General features: G+C 51.1%; 2 protein-coding genes across 14 annotated transcripts in view; one reads left to right on the top strand and one right to left on the bottom strand.

Annotated features, from left to right (window-relative positions):
- Positions 1–2331, top strand: part of TNRC6C (trinucleotide repeat containing adaptor 6C) — a 105875-nt gene extending 103544 nt beyond the window's left edge. For all 13 annotated transcript variants that reach the window (XM_054516838.1, XM_054516836.1, XM_054516840.1 and 10 more), the window contains one exon: positions 1183–2331. In XM_054516838.1, coding sequence (XP_054372813.1) covers positions 1183–1543 — 361 coding nt within the window. In that variant the 3' untranslated portion in view covers positions 1544–2331. The remainder of the gene's footprint in view (positions 1–1182) is intronic.
- Positions 2332–23071: 20740 nt separating this feature from the next.
- Positions 23072–24398, bottom strand: LOC118693825 (GTP-binding protein Rhes-like). The gene has a single exon (XM_036394685.2). The coding sequence runs from the start codon at positions 24223–24225 to the stop codon at positions 23599–23601; it is 627 nt and encodes a 208-aa protein (XP_036250578.1). The 5' UTR covers positions 24226–24398; the 3' UTR covers positions 23072–23598.
- Positions 24399–24946: the final 548 nt, after the last annotated feature.

Genomic DNA, 24946 nt, shown 5'->3' on the forward strand with positions numbered 1-24946 from the left:
CACAACCAACCCTATCCCAAGGCCATAACCACATAACCCCACCCCAACCACAACCAACCCTATCCCAACCACAACCAACCCTATCCCAAGGCCATAACCACATAACCCCACCCCAACCACAACCAACCCTATCCCAACCACAACCAACCCTATCCCAAGGCCATAACCACATAACCCCACCCCAACCACAACCAACCCTATCCCAACCACAACCAACCCTATCCCAACGCCATAACCACATAACCCTATCCCAACCACAACCAACCCTATCCCAACCACAACCAACCCTATCCCAACCACAACCAACCCTATCCCAACGCCATAACCAACAACACTCCAGTTAGCCCAGGCTTCTGGGTAAGGATCTGCTGCCAATGACACTGAATAAACAAACACCACCAACATCCCCCCTAAATAAACCATAGCAAACACCAATCCCAATTCCCTCAGCCATTCCTGACAGAAAGCACCCTTTACACCTGTCTTGGTTTGGAAAGACAGGAGTCTGCTAAGGAAGGCAGGAGCCTCCCCTGAAATGGAGAATATAAACCCTCCCCACCCCTCCCAATTGCTATAAATTTTAAATTAAGGGGCTCTCTAGAAAAAAATATGGGAGCAGGAAATAACAGTTCTTTAATAGGGAAGAAAAAAAAATAAAAGGATAAAATAATCAATGCAGTACACTAGAACAACAGTGCCAGAGTCAGAACCCAGCCTGACACCCTGTGGGTCAGGGTGCTGGCAGCAGAACCATTGGAATTGTGGCTCAGCCCTCCTGCAGTGCCAGGGGTGGCTCTGCTGGAGCAGGGATCCTGGAGAAAGGTGCAGTCTCTTCCTCTGAAGATCCAGGGGAAGAGGCAGCTGCTGTTCCTCTGGGCAATCCAGTGCAGAAGCTGTGCTGGTGTTCCAGAATCTCAGATTATATCCAGGTAGGAATGCTTGGCTCCTCCCTCTGGGCTCACATCTCCCAATGGGATGCTGTAGTTCTTATCAGCCATGCAGGGACATTCCATAGCTGTTATCAGCAGGTGTCCCCTCCCCAGGGAGGAGTGGGTGTGGTCACTCAGAGAGAGAGATAAGGCAAACTGCCCACTTGACAAAAGCCAACTGCCATACAGATGGTAACAGAAAACATCTTGCATTGCAATCTGGAGCAACAGCTCACACCTTGCTGTCCCTCAGGTGTGTCCTGGGCAACACCACCATCCTGGCGGAGTTTGCTGGTGAGGAGGAGGTGAACCGGTTCCTGGCGCAGGGGCAGGCGCTGCCGCCCACCTCCAGCTGGCAGTCCAACACTGGATCCACGCCCGGCCGCCTGGGCTCCTCGGGCAGCTCCCACGGGCTGGTGCGCCCCGACGCCGGCCACTGGAACCCCCCATGCCTGGGGGGCAAGGGCAGCAGCGACCTGCTCTGGGGGGGGGTACCCCAGTACTCCAGCAGCCTTTGGGGACCCCCCAGCGCCGACGACGGAAGGGTCATCGGGAGCCCCACGCCCCTCAACACCCTCCTGCCGGGGGATCTGCTCAGCGGGGAATCCATCTAGGAGACACGGTGGAAGTAACAATCATCAGCACTAAAGGAGAACAGAGAATTGAAAAAAAAAAAAAAATTAAAAAAAAAAAAAGAATTAAAAAATGGTAACCCTTTCCAGTCCCGGGCTTGATGAAGAATCCAGCTTTAACCCATGAGACTGGCAGCCCTCCTTAGTACCTCTGTCCAATATTGAATCTGAAACTGCAGAAGTCCTTGTGAACTGTTCCTGAAACAGTATGGGCTCCTTTGGTCAGTGTCACATGCTAATGACAGGTTTTACTTTTTTCATGGCTTTTTTGTTTTGTTTTGTTTTGTTTTATGTCGTCTTTTTATGTTTGTATGGTGATTTTTCAAAACCAAGTATAAAAGCTGCTTAGAATAGGTCTATCATGAAGGGCACTTTTCAGAATTTGGGCTGGAAAGGGTTATTTTATCAACTTGGGGGGGGGGTGGGAAGGGGAAATGAAAGCCTATTTAAATGAGCCTGTGACTATTATGCACATTACAGAGGCGGACCCAATAATCAGAAAGGGTGAAGTGTGATATTTTACCATTGGTACAGAAAAGTGACGATTCCCAGTGGCAACTCTGGACTGTACAGGTTGAGAGGGGGGGAGGGAGGGCAGGGTTGGGGTATCTCTGTGTCCACTACTCCCATGGATCTGCCTATGCACATTACCCTTGTTTCATTACTTTTTCATGTCATTTTTTAATCCCAAAAAATATAAAAAGTAAAAAAAAAGAATAAAAAAAATCAACAAAGAAAGAAAAAAAAATACTTAAAAAAAAAGCAACAAACCATATCAACATGCAAATACTTGAATCCAGCAGGCCAATAACAAAATGTGAACACTTTCTGAGTTGAATTATTACACTTCCAGGTCAGCATCAGTACACAAAAAACAGGCTCTAAGAATTTTGTTTTTTAAAAGTTCAGACTCTATGTTTTTGTTGGGACAGATGTGAGTGAGTGTGTGTGTGTGTGTGTGTGCCTGTGTGTGCGTGTGCCCACGTGTGGTTTAACTCAACGTGTGAAGTTTTTTCCTTTGGTTCAGTATATGCTTTTTATTTGCTCATTGGTCAAATGTTTAATTGTTATTAGCTTCTAACTTTGCACTGAGTGTCCGCAGCCCTTCTTGTAGCTAATCCTGTAATGGTAAAAACACACAAAAAACAAAAAAAGAAAAAAAAAAAGGAAATTTAAAAAAAAAAAAAGGAAAGAAACTGATAGAAGGGGCCGGCGACAATTCACGTGTAAATGTTTACTCAAGGACTCTTATTGCATTTTAAAATTACAGTGTGTATCTCTGGAGAATAATATGTATATCTACCTTTAGCGGCTTTTTATTGTGGACTAATGCAAGAAAATTATTACCGGAGTATTGCACCATTTTTCCATTCGGAATATAAAGTTTAAAAAAAAAAATACTCTTGTTGAACTGTGGCCATAGATAATTGTAAAGAGTTGATAGTTCCCTTGCAAGCAGGAACAGAAACAAGCACTTGGACATAAGTTTTGACTGCTTTTGGAGGAGCCAGGAGTTTTGGCTCCCACCTGTTTACAGACCTTTTTTTCTCCTTCAAACTTTAAAATAAAAAAAGGAATTTAAAAAAAAAAAAAAAAAAAGAGAAAAAACAAAACAAAAAAAAGACTTCCATCGTAAAGAAAACTATTTTCAGAATGAAGATATGCTACTTCAGAGCTCTGGGATTGAACAGTGTTGTTGTATTATCCTTTTCTTTGGCCATTGCTGTGTACTATTTTTGTTGTTGTTTTCCTCCTCTTCGTCAAAGTGGCGAAAACTTTGTGATCACTATCTTGCACATGGTGGAAGATGTCTCAGGAAAGCCGGGTTTCCCGAGGAGCAACTCCACACCATTTCATGTATTTTTAAAACCCAACTCCTAGCACTGAAGATATTATTAAAAAACAAAATAAAATAAAAAAAAAAAGACAGTAAGAAAGAAGAAAAATACCTAATCTAATGTGTAGCAGTTACATATTTACCAAATAATGGACTCAAAAGAAATAGATGTTTGAAGAGTGCTTTATATATTAAAAAATCGCTTTATGTTTAAAAAAAGATCAATGTTTTTGATTGTTTTGAAAGGAAGAAAGACAATGGAATAACATACACTTCAAGTATGTTTTAAAAATTATATGAACATTGTGCTCCCTGCCTGCTTGGATCAGGAAACTTGTGCATTACATTTTTTTTTTTTTTTTGGAAGATTAGCTTTTTAATGGTTTTATCAGATTTAAAGGGTCCTGCAAGATTGCAAATTAACAAAAGCTGGTTTTATAGAGGATCATGAACTATGCACAAACTGGGTTCAAGACTTGTTTTTTTTTTTTTTTCTCAAGTTTTAGTAGTGTATTTAGCTGAATAACCTTTCCTCAGAGTAATTGCATCTCATTGCCATTACACGCCTCCTACATATATATTTTATATATACATATATATACACACACACACTTATATAAAATATGTATGTGTGTATGTGCGTGTTTACATACAATTTTCCATGCTGAAGTTTAGCATTGAGTTGTAGAAAAACTCCTGATATTTTCAAATTGGGAATGAAAATTTCTGTTGGAGGGGGTGGGGGGGGAACTGGGTGGGTTTTGTTTTTAGGGGCTATTTTTTTTTTTTTTTGCCTTTCCTTTTGAATTAAAGATGTCTGTAACTCTGAGATTAAAAAGAAAACCAACAATTGTGGCTTTTAATGTTTATTCTCCTCATAGAATGTGATTGTTAAAAGAACATGCACCGAAAGTTGCTTTCAAGAGTACGAAGATTCTTTGAAACTTAATAAATTGCAGTTTTTTCTTGGCTGTTGAAATAATGTGTACTTTTCTTTTATGCAGGGGATACTAAATATATATATATTGTTAAAAATGTGAAGGTATTTCATGGAAGGAGTTTTACTTTTGAATGAGAATTCTGTGTACAGACAGGCAAACCCCTCCTGTTGTGGTCACCCCTCTCCTCTCTGCTGGTGACACTCATGAGCTTTTCCATCAACGCTTTGCACATCTCATCCAGGAGCAGCAGAACCCATTTTTGCCTTCAGATTCTGTTTTTTCTCATTCATCCATGTCTCCAGTAACACAGTAGGTGAGTTTGTTACCCCCTCCAGCCAGGCTGGGGCTCCCCCAGCTCCTCCCCAGTTTCTGGCCCTGGGTGTCTCTAAATGCCATTTTAGAGATATGATCTTTTTGAGGTGAGCAACAGCCCCTAAAAAGGGGAGAAACAGCAAAATGCTTTTATGTTTGGCCTTGCAGGAGTTGAGTTCAGGAAGGTGTTCACCATTTGAAGGTTCTTTTACCCCAAAGATGTCAGTGCAGGGCTGGGGGTTCATGGAGAGGTCCCAGCCTTGCTCCAAACCAGTCCCTGAGCCCCCACTGGCACTGGAGCCACTGGTGCTGGGGGTGATGCTCAGCAGGGTCTCAGGGGTGTGAGTTTGTCCAGAGGAGCTCATTCCCCTCATCCATGTGGGCAGGAGAACCTGGCATGAACAGCTGGGTTATTGAGGGTTGTTCAGCCCTCAAGCACCACCCACGGTTACTGGGCTTGTCCATGAGCCAGAATTCCCAGGAAAGACCCACTGGCTGGTGGGTCTGAGTTGTGCTGGCAGATATGATACAGTCAAAATACCCAAATTCTGCTTTGGGGGTAACTTCTGTTATGGAAACAGCAAAAACTCCCAGTCTGGAGCCTGTTCTGCCAATTTGATTGATCTGGCCCCAAAATCACACAGCTGTTTTTCACTGGAAGCTGCTTCCCCTCCACCTCCTTTTTTTTTTTTTCTCTTCCAGGTGTTTATAATGAAACTTAAAAGAGAGTTGCCTTTTCTTTTCCTTCTCTGATTCTTGGGTTTGTGTTTTGTTGGGCATTTTGTCCTTGGCAAGGAGGTTTTCAGTTTTGGTGTCTCTGGGCTTTGTTGCCAAGATATTGAGGTCCCTTACAGAGTCAGATGTTTTACTCTTCCATGAGATTGGCAGCAACAACTTTTTGTAAACCAGATGCACTCTTAAAATTCAGAAACCTCCCCTGATACATTAAAGGAAATTTCATCTTCTGGCCAAAATCAATCTTTCAGTGTTTGCATAGCTCTTTATTTTTTTCAGTGTCATTCTTCTGCTTCAATGCTATCCAGTATTTCTTAAATTGTAAAGAAAGCTCCTGATGATCAGGATTCACCCTCTGGCTGCAGAATCTTTACAAGAAAACATTTTTAACACTTTGCGTTTTTCTGTACATTGCTTTTGCTGTACCCTCCATGGCACCTTCACTGCATGGCTCCCTGTCTTTAGGCCAAGAGAATTTCTCTTTCCTAAGCGGTCTGAAACTGTCAGATTTCTTAGTTCTTTGTCTAGTTTGTGGGTGGCACTGGCAGAGCAGATGTTTTGCTATTCTCCAATGAATATATTATTGTTCTTGCTAATTCAATATATGATTGTGTATGTGAAGGAGCTTTTTAATTAAAAACAACAAAAAAAAGTATATGGCTATCTGTATATGTTAAGAATTACTGCAGTTGGAAGAGTCTGGAAATGAAATTGGAAAACATTTTAGGATTTGGATTGTGGGGAGCCACAGCGTGGAGGACCCGAGGTGAGCCGAGCATCCCCCGATGTCGCACGATGTCACAGAGGTGACAATCTCACGGAGGTGACACAAGGACACGGGGGTGACAGTGTTTTTTACATTTTATGAAAAATCCTTTCCTTAGGATTTTTTCTCCTGAGAACCTGAGAGGCCTCAGGAACAAAATGTAACCAATGGTTATCTGCTGCTGTGGAATGCAACAGGTGCATCTGGGATTGGTCTCGTGTGGTTGTTTCTAATTAATGGCCAATCACAGTCAGCTGGCTCAGACTCTCTGTCTGAGACACAAGCTTTTGTTATTAATTTCTTTTGCTATTCTTAGCCAGCCTGCTGATGAAATCCTTTCTTCTATTCTTTTAGTATAGTTTTAATATATCTCATAAAATAATAAATCAAGCTTCTGAAACATGGAGTCAGATCCTCGTCTCTTCCCTCATCCTCGGACCCCTGTGAACACGGTCACAGCACCCGGCCTGTCCGTGCTGCTCGGGATCCTGCGGGGCCGCTCGGGGCCGGGCAGCTCCGCAGGACGGAGCTCCGGGACCTCCGGGTGTCACCCGCCCGGGGCCACCGAGCCCGGGGCCACCGCGGCACCGGGAGCTCCTGCGGGAGCCGGCACTGTCACCCCCGTGTCCTTGTGCCACCCCCGTGAGATTCACCTCAGCTGCGGGAGCCGGCACTGTCACCCCCGTGTCCTTGTGCCACCTCCGTGAGATTCACCTCAGCTGCGGGAGCCGGCACTGTCACCCCCGTGTCCTTGTGTCACCTCCGTGAGATTCACCTCAGCTGCGGGAGCCGCGCTGTGCCCTCAGCCCCCCTGCCCTCCGTGCCCCGCAACTCGGCAGAGACCCCGGCACACCCAGCGCGGCTCTCCCGAGGCAGGACGGGCTCAGCCCCTGTGCCAGCGGGCTCCAGGTGCCCTCCTTACCCGCACTGACCTTGTGCCAGCTCCTGCGCCAGCTCCTGTGCCCTCTCTGTCAGCTCCTGTTCCAGCTCCTGTGCCAGCTCCTGTGCCAGCTCCTGTGCCCTCTCCTGTTCCAGCTCCTGTGCCAGCTCCTGCGCCAGCTCCTGTTCCTGTGCCCTCTCCTGTTCCAGCTCCTGTGCCCTCTCTGTCAGCTCCTGCGCCAGCTCCTGTGCCCTCTCTGTCAGCTCCTGTTCCAGCTCCTGTGCCCTCTCCTGTGCCAGCTCCTGTGCCCTCTCTGTCAGCTCCTGTGCCAGCTCCTGTGTCCTCTCCTGTTCCTGTGCCCTCTCCTGTTCCAGCTCCTGTGCCAGCTCCTGTGCCCACAGCACAGACAGCGCCTGCTCTGCCCCTGCTGTCCCAGGAGGATGTTCTGCCAAGAGATGATTTTTGGATGATTTTTGGATCATTTCTGGATGGTTTTTGTCCCGTGTGCCTCCTGTGTTCATTTTTTACCCATGTGTTGGAAATGAGTCTCTTGTGTTGTGTCCCATGTGTTGGAAATGAGTCCCTTGTAAATGAAATCGTGGTTGGTGCAGTCCTGGTTTCAGGGTTATTAAAATGGTGTCAAACACAATGAGCTGCTTTGCTGTCAATAAATGTGGTTGTTGGTAAAGGGGGATTGCCTTGACCCACCTGTGGGCTGCTGACTCCTGGGAGAGGTGTGTGTGTCCCATCTGCCTGTCCTGAGGTAATACTTCATGATTTTAAATGTTCATTTTGTTCAAGGCATGGTCCTGAAAATATTCACAACTGTGGCAGATTCCTCTGTAATTTTTCTGTTGTTCCACCTCCTGGATCCTTTGCCCACTTTTTAATTTAGCTGAATTTATTCTTCCTTTATACTGAAAACATATTCAGGCAGGCTGCAGCCTTGTGTGACTGGTGGTGTTGGAAAAGAGCAGATCCTCTTTCCATTTTTACAGTAGGCCTCCTTGTTTTGGTTACAATATTCAGGCTTTACAGGTATGTTTTACTCACAGGAATACCTACAAGAGCAGAAAAAGCTCACATTTTTTCATTATTTTATCCCATTTCAAGCAGGACCCACTTTTTCTGCCTTTTCCTGTCACTTGTCTCTGTCCCTCCCATCTCTTCCCTACCCACAGATGCCAGGGAACTTCTGATAAAGGCAGAGGAGGTGATTATTGCACAGGTAAAGAATGGCAGCTTCTGCCTCTGTGAAGTCTGGAAGTTGCCTAATTAGAGCTGTAATCCCAGTGGGAGATTGAGCAGAAGCAGAAAATACCTGAAAGCCAGAGGAGGGGACAGACATCAGCCCCCACAGCTCAGCAGCCCTCGGGTCTTTGCTGGGAAAATCACAAATCCTGAAGGAAAAGATTGCAAACAGCTCTGATCCCCCTGTGATGCCTTTATTGATGAGGATTTTCCAAAAACTGCCAGGTTTGTGTTTCCCAGCACACTTCCCCAGCTGCCTGAGCCTGCAGCATCCAAGGGAGGATGGAGCTGCTGTGGGGAGGGTGGAGAGCACAGGGACAGGGCTGGAAGGAATTGCACAGGGATTGCCTGATTTACAGGGGAGTCTCATTACTGAAAGGACTAAAAATTACATTAAAAAGGAAAAAAACAAAAGGGAAAGGGAAAGGATCAAAACAAAAGAAACAAAAAAAAAGCTTTCCCTGTTGGCTCAGTGATGCATTTCTCTGCAGCAGCACTGTGTAAACGTGAGCAGTGAGGTGGTTCTGGAGCTGTGTCCAGCTCACTCTGTTGGACTCACGTCCTTTATTTCTTGCTCCTCAGCTTTCTGTGCCTCTTGGTTTGTGAATTTTGGGTTCCACAGTAACCTGGCTGGGAGCACAGCTGGGAGTAATTTCAAAATCATTTCCCCAGGCTGCTTCAGCACCTTTCTTGGAAAAATCCCTTTTCTTGGGGCTCTTCTGAAACACAAGACACGAAGTTGGGCACTTGGGACCAGCAGTGACTGCAGCCTAGGACAAGTCTTTGGACACCCTTTGGTGCTGCTTTTGGGCACAGCCATTCAGAGATTTAAACTGGGTTTAATGGAGAATAAGGCTTTAAAACTCTGTCTGCAGCACAAAAGTATTTTTTGTTATTTAGTGGGAGTTAAGCACAAAACACTGAACCCTCATAACATGAAATTTAAGACACAGTTTTTTTGCTTCTGTCCTTAACTGGGGAGGGACAGAAGGAAAAGCAAAGTATTAAAAAAATAACAGGACCCAGTACAAAGATGGGAGGTTGTGTCATCTAGTACAGACATCTCACAGCAGAGACAGTGATCCTTATGCCCTTACAGCTCAAACACTGATTTCTGATCTGTTTTAGAGAATTCAGGTATTCTAGGACATTGGAACCCCCTGTGGGCACTGTCTTTAGATGAGAAATGAAAACTTTCTGAAGTGAGTCTAAAGGGAATTGGTTGAAGTCTCCTTTTCTACTTGGACCTTCAACAAAGTTAAGAGGCCAAGTATCACATTTTTCAGATGGGGTTATTCCTAGAGTTCTTGTCAATAGGAGACATCTAAAGTGCAGCATTCCCTTGGCATAGCAAGGGTTGATGCATTCCTAAAAGTGCTCTGCTGGTGTCATTGTCACCATAGAGGGCTCAGCTGTGTCTCCAGCTGCTGTCCTGTGTGGGACCTGAGAGCAGACATAACAAATCAGAGGATTTATCAAGTCTTTTACTTTTTTTTTTCTTTTTCTTTTACATATTTATTACAGAAATCTCTGAAAGTTCACGGTCTGCAAAACAAGAAATTGTTACCAGCACCTTGGCATGTCCCTGTGGGTTCCAAGATGAAGCAAGAGGGACATCAGGGTTTCTAGAGCACAGACAACGCTGGATTCTGCTGCCCTGGGATTAAGGCCAGAGCCAGGATGGGGATGATCAGCCCTGCAGTGAAATCTGGGCAGTCCCTGCTTGGAGTGGAGATTCCTGTGGTTTTGGTGGTGTTGCCCAGCCCAGGAGCCACTCTGCCCTCCGAGGCTCAGGGGAGCCCTGCCCTTACGGGGCACAGCTTTGTGCCAGGGGAACAAACCCCACTTTTCCTCTCTTTTTCTGCAGCAGCCCTGTTCTGTGAAGGCACAACCATGAGCCTACAAGGTCAGAGCTGTCCTGAGGGCTGCCTGGATACTCTGAAGGATGCAGCCATGAACAGAGGTGTTTGCAGAGCAGCTCCTCACTGGAGCCCCTGATTTTGAAAAGCTTTTGTGTCAAGCAAAGCACAGAATGCTGAGCTTTGAGCTGTCAATTAAAAGGCAGAGGACTGTAAATCCTCTTTGCAAACACTTGGAGCCCTGCTGTGGGTGGTTCCCTGAGCTCCTGCAGTCTGTTCTGGCCGGGGAAGACATCTGCAGTGGCTCCATGCCTGAGCTGGTGGTCACAGGGAACAGTGGTCACAGGGGTCCGGTTGTCACGGGGTTTGGTGGTCACAGGGGTCAGTGGTCACAGGGGTCCGATTGTCACGGGGTTTGGTGGTCACAGGGGTCAGTGGTCACAGGGGATTGATGGTCTCGTGGTCAGTGGTGGCAGGGGTTGTTGATGAGAGGGGTCGGTGGTCCCGGGGAATTGATGGTCACAGGGGTCAGCAGTACCATGGATTGGTGGTCACAGGATCCCATTGTCACGAAGGTCACTGGTCACAGGATCCCGTTTGTCGGGTTCGGCTGTCTGTCTCTGCCCCGACACGGGTAGTGTGGTTCTTGGGTGGCACGCGTTTTAAAGGATGAGTCTGGACTCTTCAGCTTTTCGGTCTTCAGGTTGTTTATTATTTCTTATCTAGAAAATTTTCTGTCTGCCCAACAGAGGTCTGATCTGCAAGCAGTCACAGGCACTCTCTGACCACCCACGGGGCGGTCATGTCTTTTTATACTAATATCTACGTACACAATATTTACCTTTATTTCCCAATGCTTTTCACCCATGTTGGCAAGTGCACCTTCACTATAAACCAATCCCCAAATGCCAACATCACCACAGGAGATGGAGGACAAGAAGAAGGAAGAAGAAGGACAAGACACGCCCTGATCCCTCCATCTTGTCTCCATAACCCCCCTGTACCTAAAAACCTTAAAATCTATATTTCACTTTCTAAATGTGTCTATTTTACACCTTTTACTCTAAAGTGATTCTCTTGTCCTCAAACTCTTGTTATTTCTGTGGATGGATCAAAATCAAGCCACCAGACACTCTTGGCAACATTCCAGGATTTTCGAGACCCCCAAGGGTTCTCCTGGCATCTCTGAACATTGGGAACAATGTGCTGAGATCCCACATCTCCCCCTTCTGTTTGCACCAAGAAGACTTCTTTGGCAACTTGACTCATGACACGTCTCACACACAAAAAGATGCATGGGACGATGAGCATGAGGACTAAGAGAATTATTAAAATATAAAATCCCATTTTTAAAAACCCTCTCCATAAGGGAGAAAGATCAAAAAATCCCGCCAAATCATCAATCCATGATCCAGTGACTTCGCCTAGTTTCTTTATACTGTCTTTTATGTTTTGAATACTTTCATGAATTGATCTTGAATGATCTGAGAGATTCATGCAGCACATTCCTTCAAACTCTTCACATCCATGTCCATGAGCAAGCAATAGATAATCGATTGCTGCTCTATTTTGCAGAGTTGCCTCTCTCACACTGCTTACGTCTTTTAACATATCACTCAAAGCGAGAGAGATTGATTGAGCATGCTTGCTCAATCAACAACCCATGTGGTCCAGTTGAGTCAAGGCCACCCCCGACGCTGTCTGAGGTGAGAAAATTGCTGCTGCAATTCTCCTTGCCTTGTCCCAAGTGTACACTTCATCATCACAGTTTGCACTGTAATGTTGCAAGGACCTTTTTTCTTTGTGTTTTTGCTCTCTTAACACTTTCAAATCTGGTGACAACATTGAAATTCTCCCAATGCTGCATGGACCTCCCTTGGCATTTGCAGGAATGCCGTGCCAAATTCTGTCCCCACAAATTAAAAACAACCCACGTGGCAATTGCACTGGAACCTGGATTGATCCTTTGGCTGTCGTCACTGTGTGATTGCACCAGGCTGATGCGTTTCTATAATATTCGTGATTTGGTGTGACATCAACACTTTTGTTTGCCCTTGACACATTCGAAATTTCGAATTTCATGCATAGCTCCATTGTTGTGGACCCAAAAATTTCCAGTTCCTGCGGTTCGGTAGAAGCCACAGGTAAAAGATGTGTCCAAGCACACCATTCTTTCACAGGATCTTTGATGACCTGCGAAATCTCCATTGGAGAATGTCCTGGAATTGGCCATTCGCCCACTGGCAACCCAACCATGCATGCTGTGAATGGTTTCCCTGGTTTCGAATGTGTCAGGCAGATACTTTCTAAATTTGCTGCCTGGGCTAACGCTTCCCAAACATTTTGTTTTGGCTGACTGACAGGTAGATTTGCTCTATTGCTTAAAGCAACAGATAAAAGCATGAGCATCATGAAGCTCACGACTTCACCTTTATAAAATTTCATTGTCATGCTCCCACTCAAAGCCACAAAGGAAAAAACCCCCCAAAGTTTTTATTCTTTTCGTTTTTCTTCCGAGTCGCTGCTCACAACTTGAGTTTCCTCCTCCGTCTGCGTACTCGTTTCTCTGCCTCTGGGATCTGTGCTCTCCTGCTCTGCAGACTGCAGCACTTGCAGCCGTGTTTGAGACCGAGTTTGCATGGCTGTTAACTGAGCTGACATTGAGGGCTGAATACTTGAATGCTTTTGAGTGGAAGGGGTTTGAACCATAGGGTTTGAAACTAAAGGCATCGGGCTCGGAGAGGGGGTGGAGCCCCGGGATGTCGAACCCCGAACGTGGCCCCTCCTTTTCGCCCCAGACGTCACAGAGGATCGGACCCGCCCCCGACCTCGCTCCGCCGGCACTTCCCGCGCATGCGTGCCTTCGGGGACGCCCCCTGCCTCCCCTGGACTGACGTCACTGTCTCCGTCCCGCTCCACCTCCGAAGTCTCCTCCCTATTTTCTGTTCCTGCCCCTTTCTCCTCCTCCTCTGACGCTGTATCCACACCCCCCGCCGAAGCGCGCAGCCCCCCCCCCGCGGGTGCCCCCCTTCGCGCTGCAATTCGAGCCGATCTCCTGGTCCAGATTTCCGGGTCTGACGTCACCACCGCGCGTCTCCTGCGTCCCTCTGTGGCAGCTCGCTGGAGCTCTGCAGCTGCTCCGCCCTTGCTGCCCGTGTCTGACGCCGCCGCGCTGGTTTGAAAGTCCTCCCCGGCCGTCCTTTGAGTCTTGCTCGACCCGCGCATTTTTGACACCGCGCTAAATGGAGCTGCCGCTGCTTTCGGCGTTGCGCTCGCAAAAGCCGCACCAGAACCCGTGTCTCCCATCGCCTCCACGCCCCCCCCGCCGGCCGCCGCCGCTTCCGCGCCGCCGCGCATGCCGCGAGAGAGCGCATCCCCCCTCCCCGCTTGTTCCCTTTGAACCCCCCTCCCCGACTCCGCCACTTTTTCCACCTCCTCTCCCTCTGATTCCTCGATATCGCTAGGAGAAAACTTTATTTCATCAGGGAGTGGAATGGCATCATCTGTGTCTGAGTCAGAGGGTGAAGCCCCCACACTCTCTGGAGTTTCGGGGCGCTTTCGGGTTCCCTTGGGTTTTCGGGATGGTGGGACTGAAGGCAATGACATTTCTCCCGGTCCCCTTTTCTCGGGCACCTTTCCCCCCGGGCTAATTGAGATCAGAGCCAATCTCTGCTTGGAGCCTTGCTCTGGTCCCTCCGCCCTTTTGGGACCCGCAACAACTTGTTGCCTGGCTGACCCTCTCAACTGAGTCGAGGTCGCCTCTAACATAATTCTTGCTGAAGACAGCAATTTCAAGGCTGTCTTATCATCATTAGTGGCTAGAAAATATAGGTGTCTGTTAACTTCTTGCCAAAAGCCTACCTCAAATAACAACCTTGTTTCTGAGTACGGGTAATTACACCGCACCCACAGCAGTAATTCTCTAAGCTTTTTCTTTGGGATCCCCCTTGTGTGTGTGTCTGCCACGCCCTGTAGGTCGGACAGAATTTCTATTTGTTCCTGGGAAAGTGTACCCCCCATGTTCTTAATTCTGGACCTTCTCACCGAATTCCTGTCGTCAGAGCAGTCCGAAGGCTCCTGGTCTCTGGCCTGCAGGTCACAGGAGATGGATTCGGAGGCGCCTTTTCCGATTCCGATCCGGGCTGTCCTGCTACGAACTTTCTTCGGTGGAGGTGGAGTGCGGTGTTCTCTGCGGCCGCCGCGTCTGCAGATTCTGCTGGCTGCTTTCCGGCTGTTTTCCCAAGGAGTTATCAGTGCTCTCCTGGGAATGAGTCCAGTTCGGGAGCTGCCCACTCGGAGCTTCAAGGCTGCCCCTGTGCAAGAGGTGCACAACAGAGCTCACCGTGGCTCAGCGAGTGCTGCCGGATGCTGCTGGATCGCCGGTTGCTGCCGAGTAGCTCACTGGGTCGTCCGCCGGGTGCCCACCGGCTGCCCACTGGGTGCCCACCGGGTGCCCACCCAGGGACGCCAAATGTCGGGTTCGGCTGTCTGTCTCTGCCCCGACACGGGTAGTGTGGTTCTTGGGTGGCACGCGTTTTAAAGGATGAGTCTGGACTCTTCAGCTTTTCGGTCTTCAGGTTGTTTATTATTTCTTATCTAGAAAATTTTCTGTCTGCCCAACAGAGGTCTGATCTGCAAGCAGTCACAGGCACTCTCTGACCACCCACGGGGCGGTCATGTCTTTTTATACTAATATCTACGTACACAATATTTACCTTTATTTCCCAATGCTTTTCACCCATGTTGGCAAGTGCACCTTCACTATAAACCAATCCCCAAATGCCAACATCACCACAGGAGATGGAGGACAAGAAGAAGGAAGAAGAAGGACAAGACACGCCCTGATCCCTCCATCTTGTCTCCATAACCCCCCTGTACCTAAAAACCTTAAAATCTATATTTCACTTTCTAAATGTGTCTATTTTACACCTTTTACTCTAAAGTGATTCTCTTGTCCTCAAACTCTTGTTATTTCTGTGGATGGATCAAAATCAAGCCACCAGACACTCTTGGCAACATTCCAGGATTTTCGAGACCCCCAAGGGTTCTCCTGGCATCTCTGAACATTGGGAACAATGTGCTGAGATCCCACACCCGTTGTCGCTGGGGTCAGTGGTCAGTGGTCATGGGATCCATTGTCACAAGGGTCACTGGTCACAGGAATCCATTTTCGCAGGGATCAGTAGTCACTGGTCCCAGGTTCCGTTGTCACAAGGGTCAGAGGTCACAGGTTCTGTTGTCGCAGGGGTCGGTGGTCACAGGATCCCGTGGTCGCGGGGGTCAGAGGTCACAGGTTCTGTTGTCGCAGGGGTCGGTGGTCACAGGTTCCGGTGTCGCGGGGGTCACCGAGTCCCGCCCTGTCCCCGCTGCAATTCCCGGTGTCCCCACAGGGTGGTGCCAGGGAGCCGCTCCGAGCCCCGGCCCGGTTTTTTGGTTTTTTTTGGTTTTTGTTTTTCTTTGTTTGTTTGTTTGTTTCTCTATAAAATTCTTTCCTTGGACACAATTCCGGGTGGGTTTTGTGTCCCGGGCTGCTGCCGGGGGAGCTCCGTGTGCTGGAGGCTGCTCTGCAGAGCAGGGGGCGCTGGGGCCGCGCTGCACGGGGCTGGTTCCACGGCGAGCAGAGGGCGAAGCCGGGACCACGGGCTGTGCTTGGATCCAGCCATGGAATCACCAGGGCTGGAAAAGACCTCCAAGGCCAAGAAACCCAATGGGCAGCCCAGCCCTGCCAAGCCCACCTCTAACCCATGTCCCCAAGTGCCACATCCACACGTCCTTTAAATCCCCCCAGCCACGGCGACTCCACCACTGCCCTGGGCAGCCGTACCAGTGAAATAAACAGGGCAGGAGATTTTTCTCTTTTTAATGCCTTTATTAAAAATCAGCTCGGGTGGGAAGAATCGACAGGTCGCGCTCACACCATCGCTGTTCCCAGGAGAGGCTCGGAGGAGGGAAAATGCAGCTTTGTGTGCTGGTCTGCGGGCAGAGCTGGGGCTTCCGTCCTCATGAGAGCATCAGGAGATTCCCGGTTTTTTGGTTTGACATTCGAGGTCCTCTGTGCAGCCGACGTCTTTTTAGAAAGGGTCTTAGCAGACACTGGATTCTGTTCCTCACGTCTAGACATCGCTTCGATCCCTCAGTTCCGTGTTGGCTCGGTGGTTTTAGGGGTTTTTGCTAGGTTTGGTGAGGGGCTTCTTCCTTTGCACGGCAACTCCGTTGTCCCCTCCTGTTCACAGTCCCGGGTGCCATCCTCCAGGAAGCAGCAGGGTGTCACTCGACAAAAAGGGCAATTCCCAACCATCAACAACAGGTAGTTAACGAAAAACTATCAACAACAGGCGATTACAACAGCAAACAAAACTCCTCCCTGGCAGCAACCGGCCCAACCTGAGAACTCTGCAACCTTTTTAAAAAATGGGCAACTTTTCTACTCATAACACCAGGGCTGGACAAACCTTTTGGAGAAGAAATTTTCCCCAAAATCCCATCTAAACCCTCCCTGGAGAAACCTGAGGCTGTTCCCTCTCGTCCACCTGGGAGAAGAGACCGATCCAGGCTCTTCTGGGGCGTTTCTCAGGCTGCAGCCAGGAGGGAGCTGCGTGTCTGGGATGCAGCCCTGAGGATGCTCCTGCTGCTCCCTCCAGCACACGGAACTCGGCGACCTTCCAGGCCTTTTCCAGCCTCAACAACCCCACAATTCCCCGAATCCCAGCCCGCCTGGAGAGCCCTAATGGGGCTCATGTGATGAGGTTTGTTCTCTGCAGAGCACTCAGCGTTTCAAGACAAACACCCTTAATTACCCCTCAACGAGTAAGAGCCGCTCTGGGGTTTAAAATGTTTTGCTCCTCTGTCGGGTGTCCTCGGCGTGGGTGTTCGTGCCTGTTAAAAATGCCTCTTTTATGACTGGCTTTTCACAGATATTAAAATTAATATTATATGTGTTGTGTTAGAAAGTTATGCTGTATTAATTTTCTTAAGTAGTGTGTTAAATGTAGTTTTAGGTTGTAACATAATGTTCAAATAGAAACCATGCTATGTAAGATACTTTTTTAAAGAGAGGACTCACAGCGATATAGCAACCACAGGACACCTGAATCTTTCAGAGAAAGAGAATTTCTTGCTCTCTTATTGAGTTCTTCCTGCTTCACTCAGCCCTGAAGGTGTTGTTAGGATTCAGAGGAAGAAGCTGACATTGACCAGCAGAATCCTGTGTTTGAATGGAATTTATGCAGCAGGCTGTTGTTTTAAGGGTTAATCCTCTGTTAATGTGGGTCCTTTTTCGGGCTTATTTTGCCCAGAAAGAGGTACCCGGACTGTCCATAACTCTTTCTTTCTATTGCCTCATATTGTCCTAATCCAAATTGTCCAAATTATTATTACTCTAACTATATTACTCTTTTTATAACCATTTTATTACTATTAAACTTTTAAAATTTTAAAAACGAGTGATTGGCGTTTTTCACCGTGCCGAGGCCGCCCATCAGTCAGGGCCTGAGCCCAGAGCAGCAACCAGAGCCAATTAAGCAGAGCCAATTAATGAGAGCTGCTCCCTGCCCGCGGCTCCTGGCCCAGCCCCTTCCCCTTCCCGATTGTTTGTGCTCACAAATGAAGCCCGAGCAGCTCGAGGCCGTTCGGGGGATGTGCCACATGATGCTGAGAGGAACCACGGGTTTGTCCTCACAAACCAGCTGTGGGTCTGCTGGTAGAGAAAAGTATAAAAGAAACGGTGGGAAGGATTCTGCTGATTGATGGATGGAAAAAAGAGATTTGCCTGCACAAACAGTTTGTTTGTAGGTTTGCTGATAAATGGAATTGGAAATTGAAAGATGAAAGAAACAATGGGGAAAAAATCCTAAATTATATAAGATTTAAAAATGAGGGTTGTACACTAGAGGGGAATCTCGGGTATCAGGAATTTCAGGAAGTCTGTACCTCTCAGGTACCTCAGAAATGGGGAAAGGGAGAAGGGAAATGTGGGAAATTGGGATAAAAAGGAGGCTGCATCCTCCAAAAACTTGAGAGGCCCCAGTGGAATGCCCCATGGCCTCTCCCTTTATTCGAATAAAGTAAAAGGACTCCTCTGTCTCCTTTTTGCAAGTAAACTTCTGGTGTTTGTGGATTAATTTTCCTGACAATGTGGAACAGAACAGGAGAGATCACACAGAGCTCTTCTCCCAGGGTGGGGACAGGGAGGAGTCTGGAGTGAAGTGATGCAGCTGGGGGAAGGGGAGGGACAGCAGGAAGATGTTCCAGATCTTTCTGGTGTTTCGAGAATGGGAAGAGCAGCCCTGGGTTCTGTGAGTTCACTGCAATGCTCTTTGTAGAGAAAACAGCCCCAGAGACCTGAGCACCAGCCAGGGCAGCACTGGGGAGCCGGGTGTGTCCTGGCACATCCCTCACTGCTCTGGGATCCCCAGAGCAGGGACAGCAACAGCCACAGTCGCCCACAGAGGCAGAGCCTTTGTCCCACTGTGCCTTTGTCCCCTGCAGAACATTTCCCATCCCTCTACACCTGGACATCACACCAGCCCAGCCAGGGAAAAGCAGCTCCAGCTAAAAGCTCAGCTGACCGCTGAGAGCCAGGCAGTGAAACCCCTCCAGCCCCAGGGATGGGATCACAGAGCAGCCACTGCTGCCAGGACAGCTGGTGGTGCCTGCACAGGGCTCACTGCAGGTTTTCCAGATTTCCCCTGGATTCCCTGCAGCAGCCCTGAGTGCCCTGGGCCACAGCCAGGGAGCCTTCCCCTCCCCAGAGTGGATCTCCTGTGGGCTGGGGGCCTCCAGCAGCTGCTCTGAGATCCTCACCTGCTGCTGCCCTGAGCCCCAGGAGCTGTGAGTACCCAGGGTCACAGATAACTCCTCTGGACAGCCCAGTGCTTCAGGGCAGAGCTGAGCCAGGGCCCTGCACGGCCAGAGTTGCCTGACCCAAGGCCCAACAAGGTGATGCAACCCCAGCAGAGCCACCCCAGCCACAGAATTTCATGGGAGCCATGAAACCCTCCCTCCCAAAGCCACAGTGCCCAGAGAGGGGGGTGCAGGTGGGGGCTGAAGGGCTGGAGATCCCTGCACCCCATTCCCCCTGCAACCCTGCACCATCCCTTTATCCTTACACCACCCTGTGTCCCTGCACCATCCCTGCACCACCCCTGCACCATCCCTGCATTCCTGCACCATCCCTTTAAACCTACACCATCCTTGTGCCCCTGCACCATCCCTCTGTCCCACAGCATCCCTGCACCCCATTCCCCCTTCTCCTTACACCATCCCTGCACCATCCCTGTGACCCTACACCATCCCTGCATCTCTGTACCCCATTCCCCCTGTATCCCTACACTATCTGTGTCCCTTACACCATCCCTGTACCCCTACACCATCCCTGTGTCCCTACTCCATCCCCGTGTCCCTGCACCATCCCTTCATCCCTGCATCATCTCTGCACCCCATTTTCCTTGTGTGCCTACACCATCCCTGTACCCTTACACCATCCCTGTGTCCCTGCACCATCTCTGTACCACTCCTGCACCCTCCCTGTGTCCTTGCACCGTCCCTGCATCCCCACACCGTCCCTGTGTCCCTGCCCCGAGGCCCTGCCCTGCCCGGCCGGGGGAATGGGGCTGGGGTTGGCCCCGGGGGGGCCGGGCTGTACGAGGCCGGCGGGCATTGGGCGAGGGGCGCTGGGGGCTGGAGAGCTCCTCCAATGGCTCCGCTCTTTGCTGGAGCCCGGCGCTGCAGGGGCGGGAGGCGCGCCCGGCCACGGGGTCCCGGACCTGCGTGCGAAGCTCCTGCACCTCCGGCACGTCCCGCACCGCCCTCTGCACCTCCAGCATCTCTTGCATGTTCCTCTGCACCTCCAGCATCTCCTGCACGTTCCTCTGCACCTCCTGCACCTCCTGCATGTCCCTCTGCACCTCCTGCACGTCCTGCCTGTTCCTCTGCACCTCCTGCACCTCCTGCCTGTTCCTCTGCACCTCCTGCACCTCCTGCCTGTTCCTCTGCACCTCCTGCACCTCCTGCCTGTTCCTGTGCACCTCCTGCACCTCCTGCCTGTTCCTCTGCACCTCCTGCACCTCCTGCCTGTTCCTCTGCACCTCCTGCACCTCCTGCCTGTTCCTCTGCACCTCCTGCACCTCCTGCCTGTTCCTCTGCACCTCCTGCACCTCCTGCATGTCCCTCTGCACCTCCAGCATCTCCTGCCTGTTCCTCTGCACCTCCAGCATCTCCGGCATCTCCTGCCTGTTCCTCTGCACCTCCAGCATCTCCTGCATGTCCCTCTGCACCTCCAGCATCTCCTGCATGTCCCTCTGCACCTCCTGCACGTCCCGCACCTCCCTCTGCACCTCCAGCATCTCTTGCACGTTCCTCTGCACCTCCTGCACCTCCTGCCTGTTCCTCTGCACCTCCTGCACCTCCTGCCTGTTCCTCTGCACCTCCTGCACCTCCTGCCTGTCCCTCTGCACCTCCTGCACCTCCTGCATGTCCCTCTGCACCTCCTGCACCTCCTGCCTGTCCCTCTGCACCTCCAGCATCTCCTGCCTGTTCCTCTGCATCTCCTGCACCTCCTGCCTGTTCCTCTGCACCTCCAGCATCTCCTGCATGTCCCTGTGCACCTCCTGCACGTCCCGCACCTCCCTCTGCACCTCCAGCATCTCCTGCCTGTTCCTCTGCACCTCCTGCACCTCCTGCCTGTTCCTCTGCACCTCCAGCATCTCCTGCATGTCCCTCTGCACCTCCTGCACGTCCCGCACCTCCCTTTGCACCTCCAGCATCTCCTGCACGTTCCTCTGCACCTCCACCATCTCCTGCACATTCCTCTGCACCTCCTGCACGTTCCTGTGCATCTCCTGCCTGTTCCTCTGCACCTCCAGCACCTCCCTCTGCACCTCCAACATCTCCTGCATGTCCCTCTGCACCTCCTGCACCTCTTTCATGTCCCTCTGCACCTCCAACATCTCCTGCATGTCCCTCTGCACCTCCCGCACCTCCAGCATCTCCTGCATGTCCCCTTGCAGCTCCTGTGCTTCCCTGAGCAGCTCCATCACCTCCTCCTGCAGCTCCGAGTCTCCAGCGCCTCCCTGTGCGTCTCCTGCACCTCCAGCATCCCTGTTCCTGCATCTGTTGTAGCTGCAGCATCCCGGTCAGGATTCATCTGCAGAGCAGTGGCTGCTGCACCCCGCAGGTCTTGGGCTGGGCTGGGCTGGGTGGGATTTGGGGTCCTGGAGCCCCCAGGGAAGGCAGAGATGGGGCACAGGGGAGCAGCTCGGGGGGCTCTGAGCCTGGGGAGGCCCCTGGCACCCCCAAGAGGAGCTGTTTCCAGGCCATGGCCATGGATCACAGCCAGCCTTCCTCTTTCACACTGCAGAGAGATTTCCCTTCTGTTTTTAGCACAGTGCTGTGAACCAAAGGGCCTGGGGCTCCTGATTCTGCATCCCCCAAACCAAAACCCGCCCTGGGAGGTGTGGGACTGCTGCAGGGCTGTTTGCTCACTGAGAGCTGGGGGCACTGCATGGCTGGGGCAGGCAGGGTGGGCAGGGACAGCCCGGGCAGGTGTCCCCTGGTGGGCACATCCCTGTGCCTGCACCCATCACACCCGGCCCTGCTGCGGGCAGGGGGCACCACGTTGGCTCAGCTGCCCAAAGTGAGCTGTTCCTGGTCCTTCCCTGCAGGGAATCCCCTTTCCCCAGGAGAGGCTCCATCCTGGGCAGCTCTGTGTGTCCCCAAGGCTCAGGACAAGGGACAGCCACACACCTGGGCAGGGTGTCCTGGTGGCAGCACGAGGCACACGGCTCTGAGACAGAGCTGAGGGCAACCTGGGTATTTTTGTTTTCCAAAAATACCCATCTGGAATGCACAGATCCCCAGGCCCCAATGTGCATAGGGTTTTACTCAGGACTATTCAAGTTGTGAAAAAAAAAGGCAATTATTTATTCTGTGGATATACTGTATTTTGGTTGGACAGTGAGGAAGTTGAAGGAGGGGGAAGTGGATAAACTTCCTTTTGTAGCAACCCTCTGGCCACCTAGCTGGCAATTTCTATGGGGTGAAGACATAAACCACAGTTTCTCTCATTGAGGAAATATTATTACAAGCTGGACTTGATTCCTCATCCTTATTTTTTTGCTAAGGGCACAGCAGGTCCTGGTGGCACCTGCCTGTCCCCTGTGCTGCCTGTCCCCTCCCCTGGCTGTCCCCAGCCTCATCCCACACCAGAGGAGGGTTTTGCCTGTCTGGAGGTCACTGTTGTGGCTCCAGTGCCCACGGGAGAGGTGGCAGCAGGGTGTGCCAGCAGTGATGCCCAGGGGGAGGCTGAGCTCTCCCTGCTGGCACCTGCTCCCCTGGGAAGGGGCTGGGACCCCCAGGTGATCAGGGACCCCCTCTGAAAGCTGCAGACCCCAAGCCACCCATCCCCTGTGGGTCTGGGTCTGGGGAGTGACTCCTTATCCATCAAGCTTTGATATCTCTATTTCTGGTGTGCATGTGGGGCTGCTGAGCAGGTTAAGTGCTCATTACAGCCAGGCTGGGCTGTGTGTGGGGAGAGTAAATCAGTTCAGGGCACACTCAGAACAGCAAACACGGCTCTTCTGTGCCTCCCCCCGTGCCATTTATTATGTCCTTTTAACATGTTTGTGTTTTTATTTCAGTGGATCAGCTGTCTTTTAATGGCTGGGTGTTGTTTTCTGTGCTCAGAGGTGAGAAGGTGTTTTATTGTTGGACTCTGCTGCTTGGTAAAAACTTCAGTGTGGGTAAATTATTAGAAAAATTATAACTCTGAATGTCCTGGCACTGCCAGGGGAGGCTCCTCCAGTGCAGGACACTCCACATGAGGCTGGAGCACAGAGGAGGGAAGGCAAAGATGCAGTGATAAGAGCATAAAACACTGATAGCAGGCACTGCAGCACCTGCAGTATGGGAGAAAGAAACCGAGACATTTTCCAGCTCCACTTTGCAACAATTTATTTATCTGGAATGCTTAAAAAAAACCAAACAAACAGAAAGAGAATAGAGAAAACCAAACTGATGCACAGACCACTCTATCACATGCTCTACACCAGGTACAGACTCAGGATGTGCTGTGGGTGCCAGAGCCATGGCAGGAGGTTGGAGGTGCTTGGGACGAGGTGACACCGGACCTGAGTGCCCTGGGACAGTGGTGCTGATGCAGCTGCAGGTGCCCACATCTGCCAGAGCCCTGGTGTTTGTCCCCCCTGCCCGTCCTGCCAGCTCCCCCTCAGTGCCCTGGCTGCTCCCCAGGTGAGCCTCCTGCTTTTTTGGGAATTGCCCGCACCCATCCAGCCACCAGCATCCCACCTCCTTGTCACCTCCCACCCTCTCCGCTCCTGTGGGCTGGGTGGGGAAGAGGAGGGAAGGGGTGGGAGGCAGCAGGGGAGGTTTTGGCTGAGGCAGTGCCTCTCCCACCCAGCCCACCTGAGTTTCCAGCCTGTGCCAGCGCCGGGGCAGCGGCTCAGCACACGGAGCAGCTGTTGGTCTTGTTCATGGGCGGCCTGAGCGCCTGCTCCTTGGGCAGCGTCTCCCTCCTCTTGCAGAGCGCGGGGCTGAGCCTGCTGGGCAGGTTGGCCTGCTGCAGCAGCTCCCTGAACACCTCCAGCACGTTCTGGTTGTCCTTGGCCGACGCCTCCACGAAGCGGCCGTTCCAGTCCAGCTCCACCAGCGCCAGCGCCTCCTCCACGGGCACCCTCCGCTCGCCGCCGCTCTCCGCCTTGTTGCCCACCACCACGATGGGAGGGAACTTGTCCTCCTTCACCTCCAGGATCTCCTCCCGCAGGCTCTTGACGCTCTCGAAGGACTCGGCGTCGTCCACGGCGTAGACCAGGGCGAAGGCGTCGCTGTTCCGGATGGAGAGCTTCCTCATGGCCGGGAAGGAGTAGCTGCCGCTGGTGTCCAGGATCTCCACCTTGACCGTGGCCCCGCACACCTCGTACTCCTTGCTGTGCAGCTCCTCCACCGTGCGCCGGTGCTTGGGCTCGAAGGTGTCCAGCAGGAAGCGCCGGATCAGCGAGGTCTTGCCCACGCCGGCGGCTCCCAGGAAAACCAACCGGACGTGGTTCTTCTCCTTCGCCACCAGGGACATGGCTGGCACGGAGGGGACAGGATGCTCCGCAGCTGGTGCTCACCCTGCAGGTGTCCCTGGGTGCCTGCAGCCCCGGTGTGTCCGTCTGTCCGTCCTCCCTGCTCTGACTCAGCGCAGCCAAGGAATGTTGGTGCCACCGCTCCGCAAACTTCTCCCGGCGGACTCTACAACCCCCGAGCCCGGCTCATTTTTTTATCCTGGTCCCTCTGTGCCATGTGGCACCAAGCTGTCCAATCTCTGAGGGTTGTGGGTGCTGGAGGAGGGAGGGCAGGAGGGAGGAGAGCGGGGTGCTGCGGGCCAATCCGCACAGTGCAGCCCTGGAGTGCAGCAGCAGCATTGCTGCATCGCCGCCGCTAGCGCAGGAGCCGCGGCACCGCCAGTCCCCACAGAGCCACGGGAGCTGCCCGGCCTGGGGGACACTCAGTGGCCATCCCCACCCCTGGCACAGGGGACGCTCAGTGGCCATCCCCACCCCTGGAGTGGCTCGTGGCCAGCGCTGGACAGCGGCACCCGCGGCGTTTCCTGCGCCTGCCTGGGGCTGGGCACTCGTCTGCAGACAGAGTTGTTGTGAACGTGCCCAATCTCCAGTGAAGCGATGAAATCTTTGGCTGGAGGGGGAAAATAAGCTCTCCCATCTGTCATAACCTCCTCATTCAGCTGTCAGTTACCGGTGATTTTTGTGAAATATTTAACCAGAGGGGGAAATGAAATCTGCACAAAG

The sequence above is a fragment of the Molothrus ater genome, chromosome 19 (genome assembly GCF_012460135.2).
Source record: "Molothrus ater isolate BHLD 08-10-18 breed brown headed cowbird chromosome 19, BPBGC_Mater_1.1, whole genome shotgun sequence".
NCBI lineage: Eukaryota > Metazoa > Chordata > Aves > Passeriformes > Icteridae > Molothrus > Molothrus ater.

What these genes read in the sequence shown, in the direction of transcription:
- LOC118693825 (XM_036394685.2), bottom strand. Translation starts at nt 24,225, where the DNA reads ATGTCCCTGGTGGCGAAGGAGAAGAACCACGTCCGGTTGGTTTTCCTG.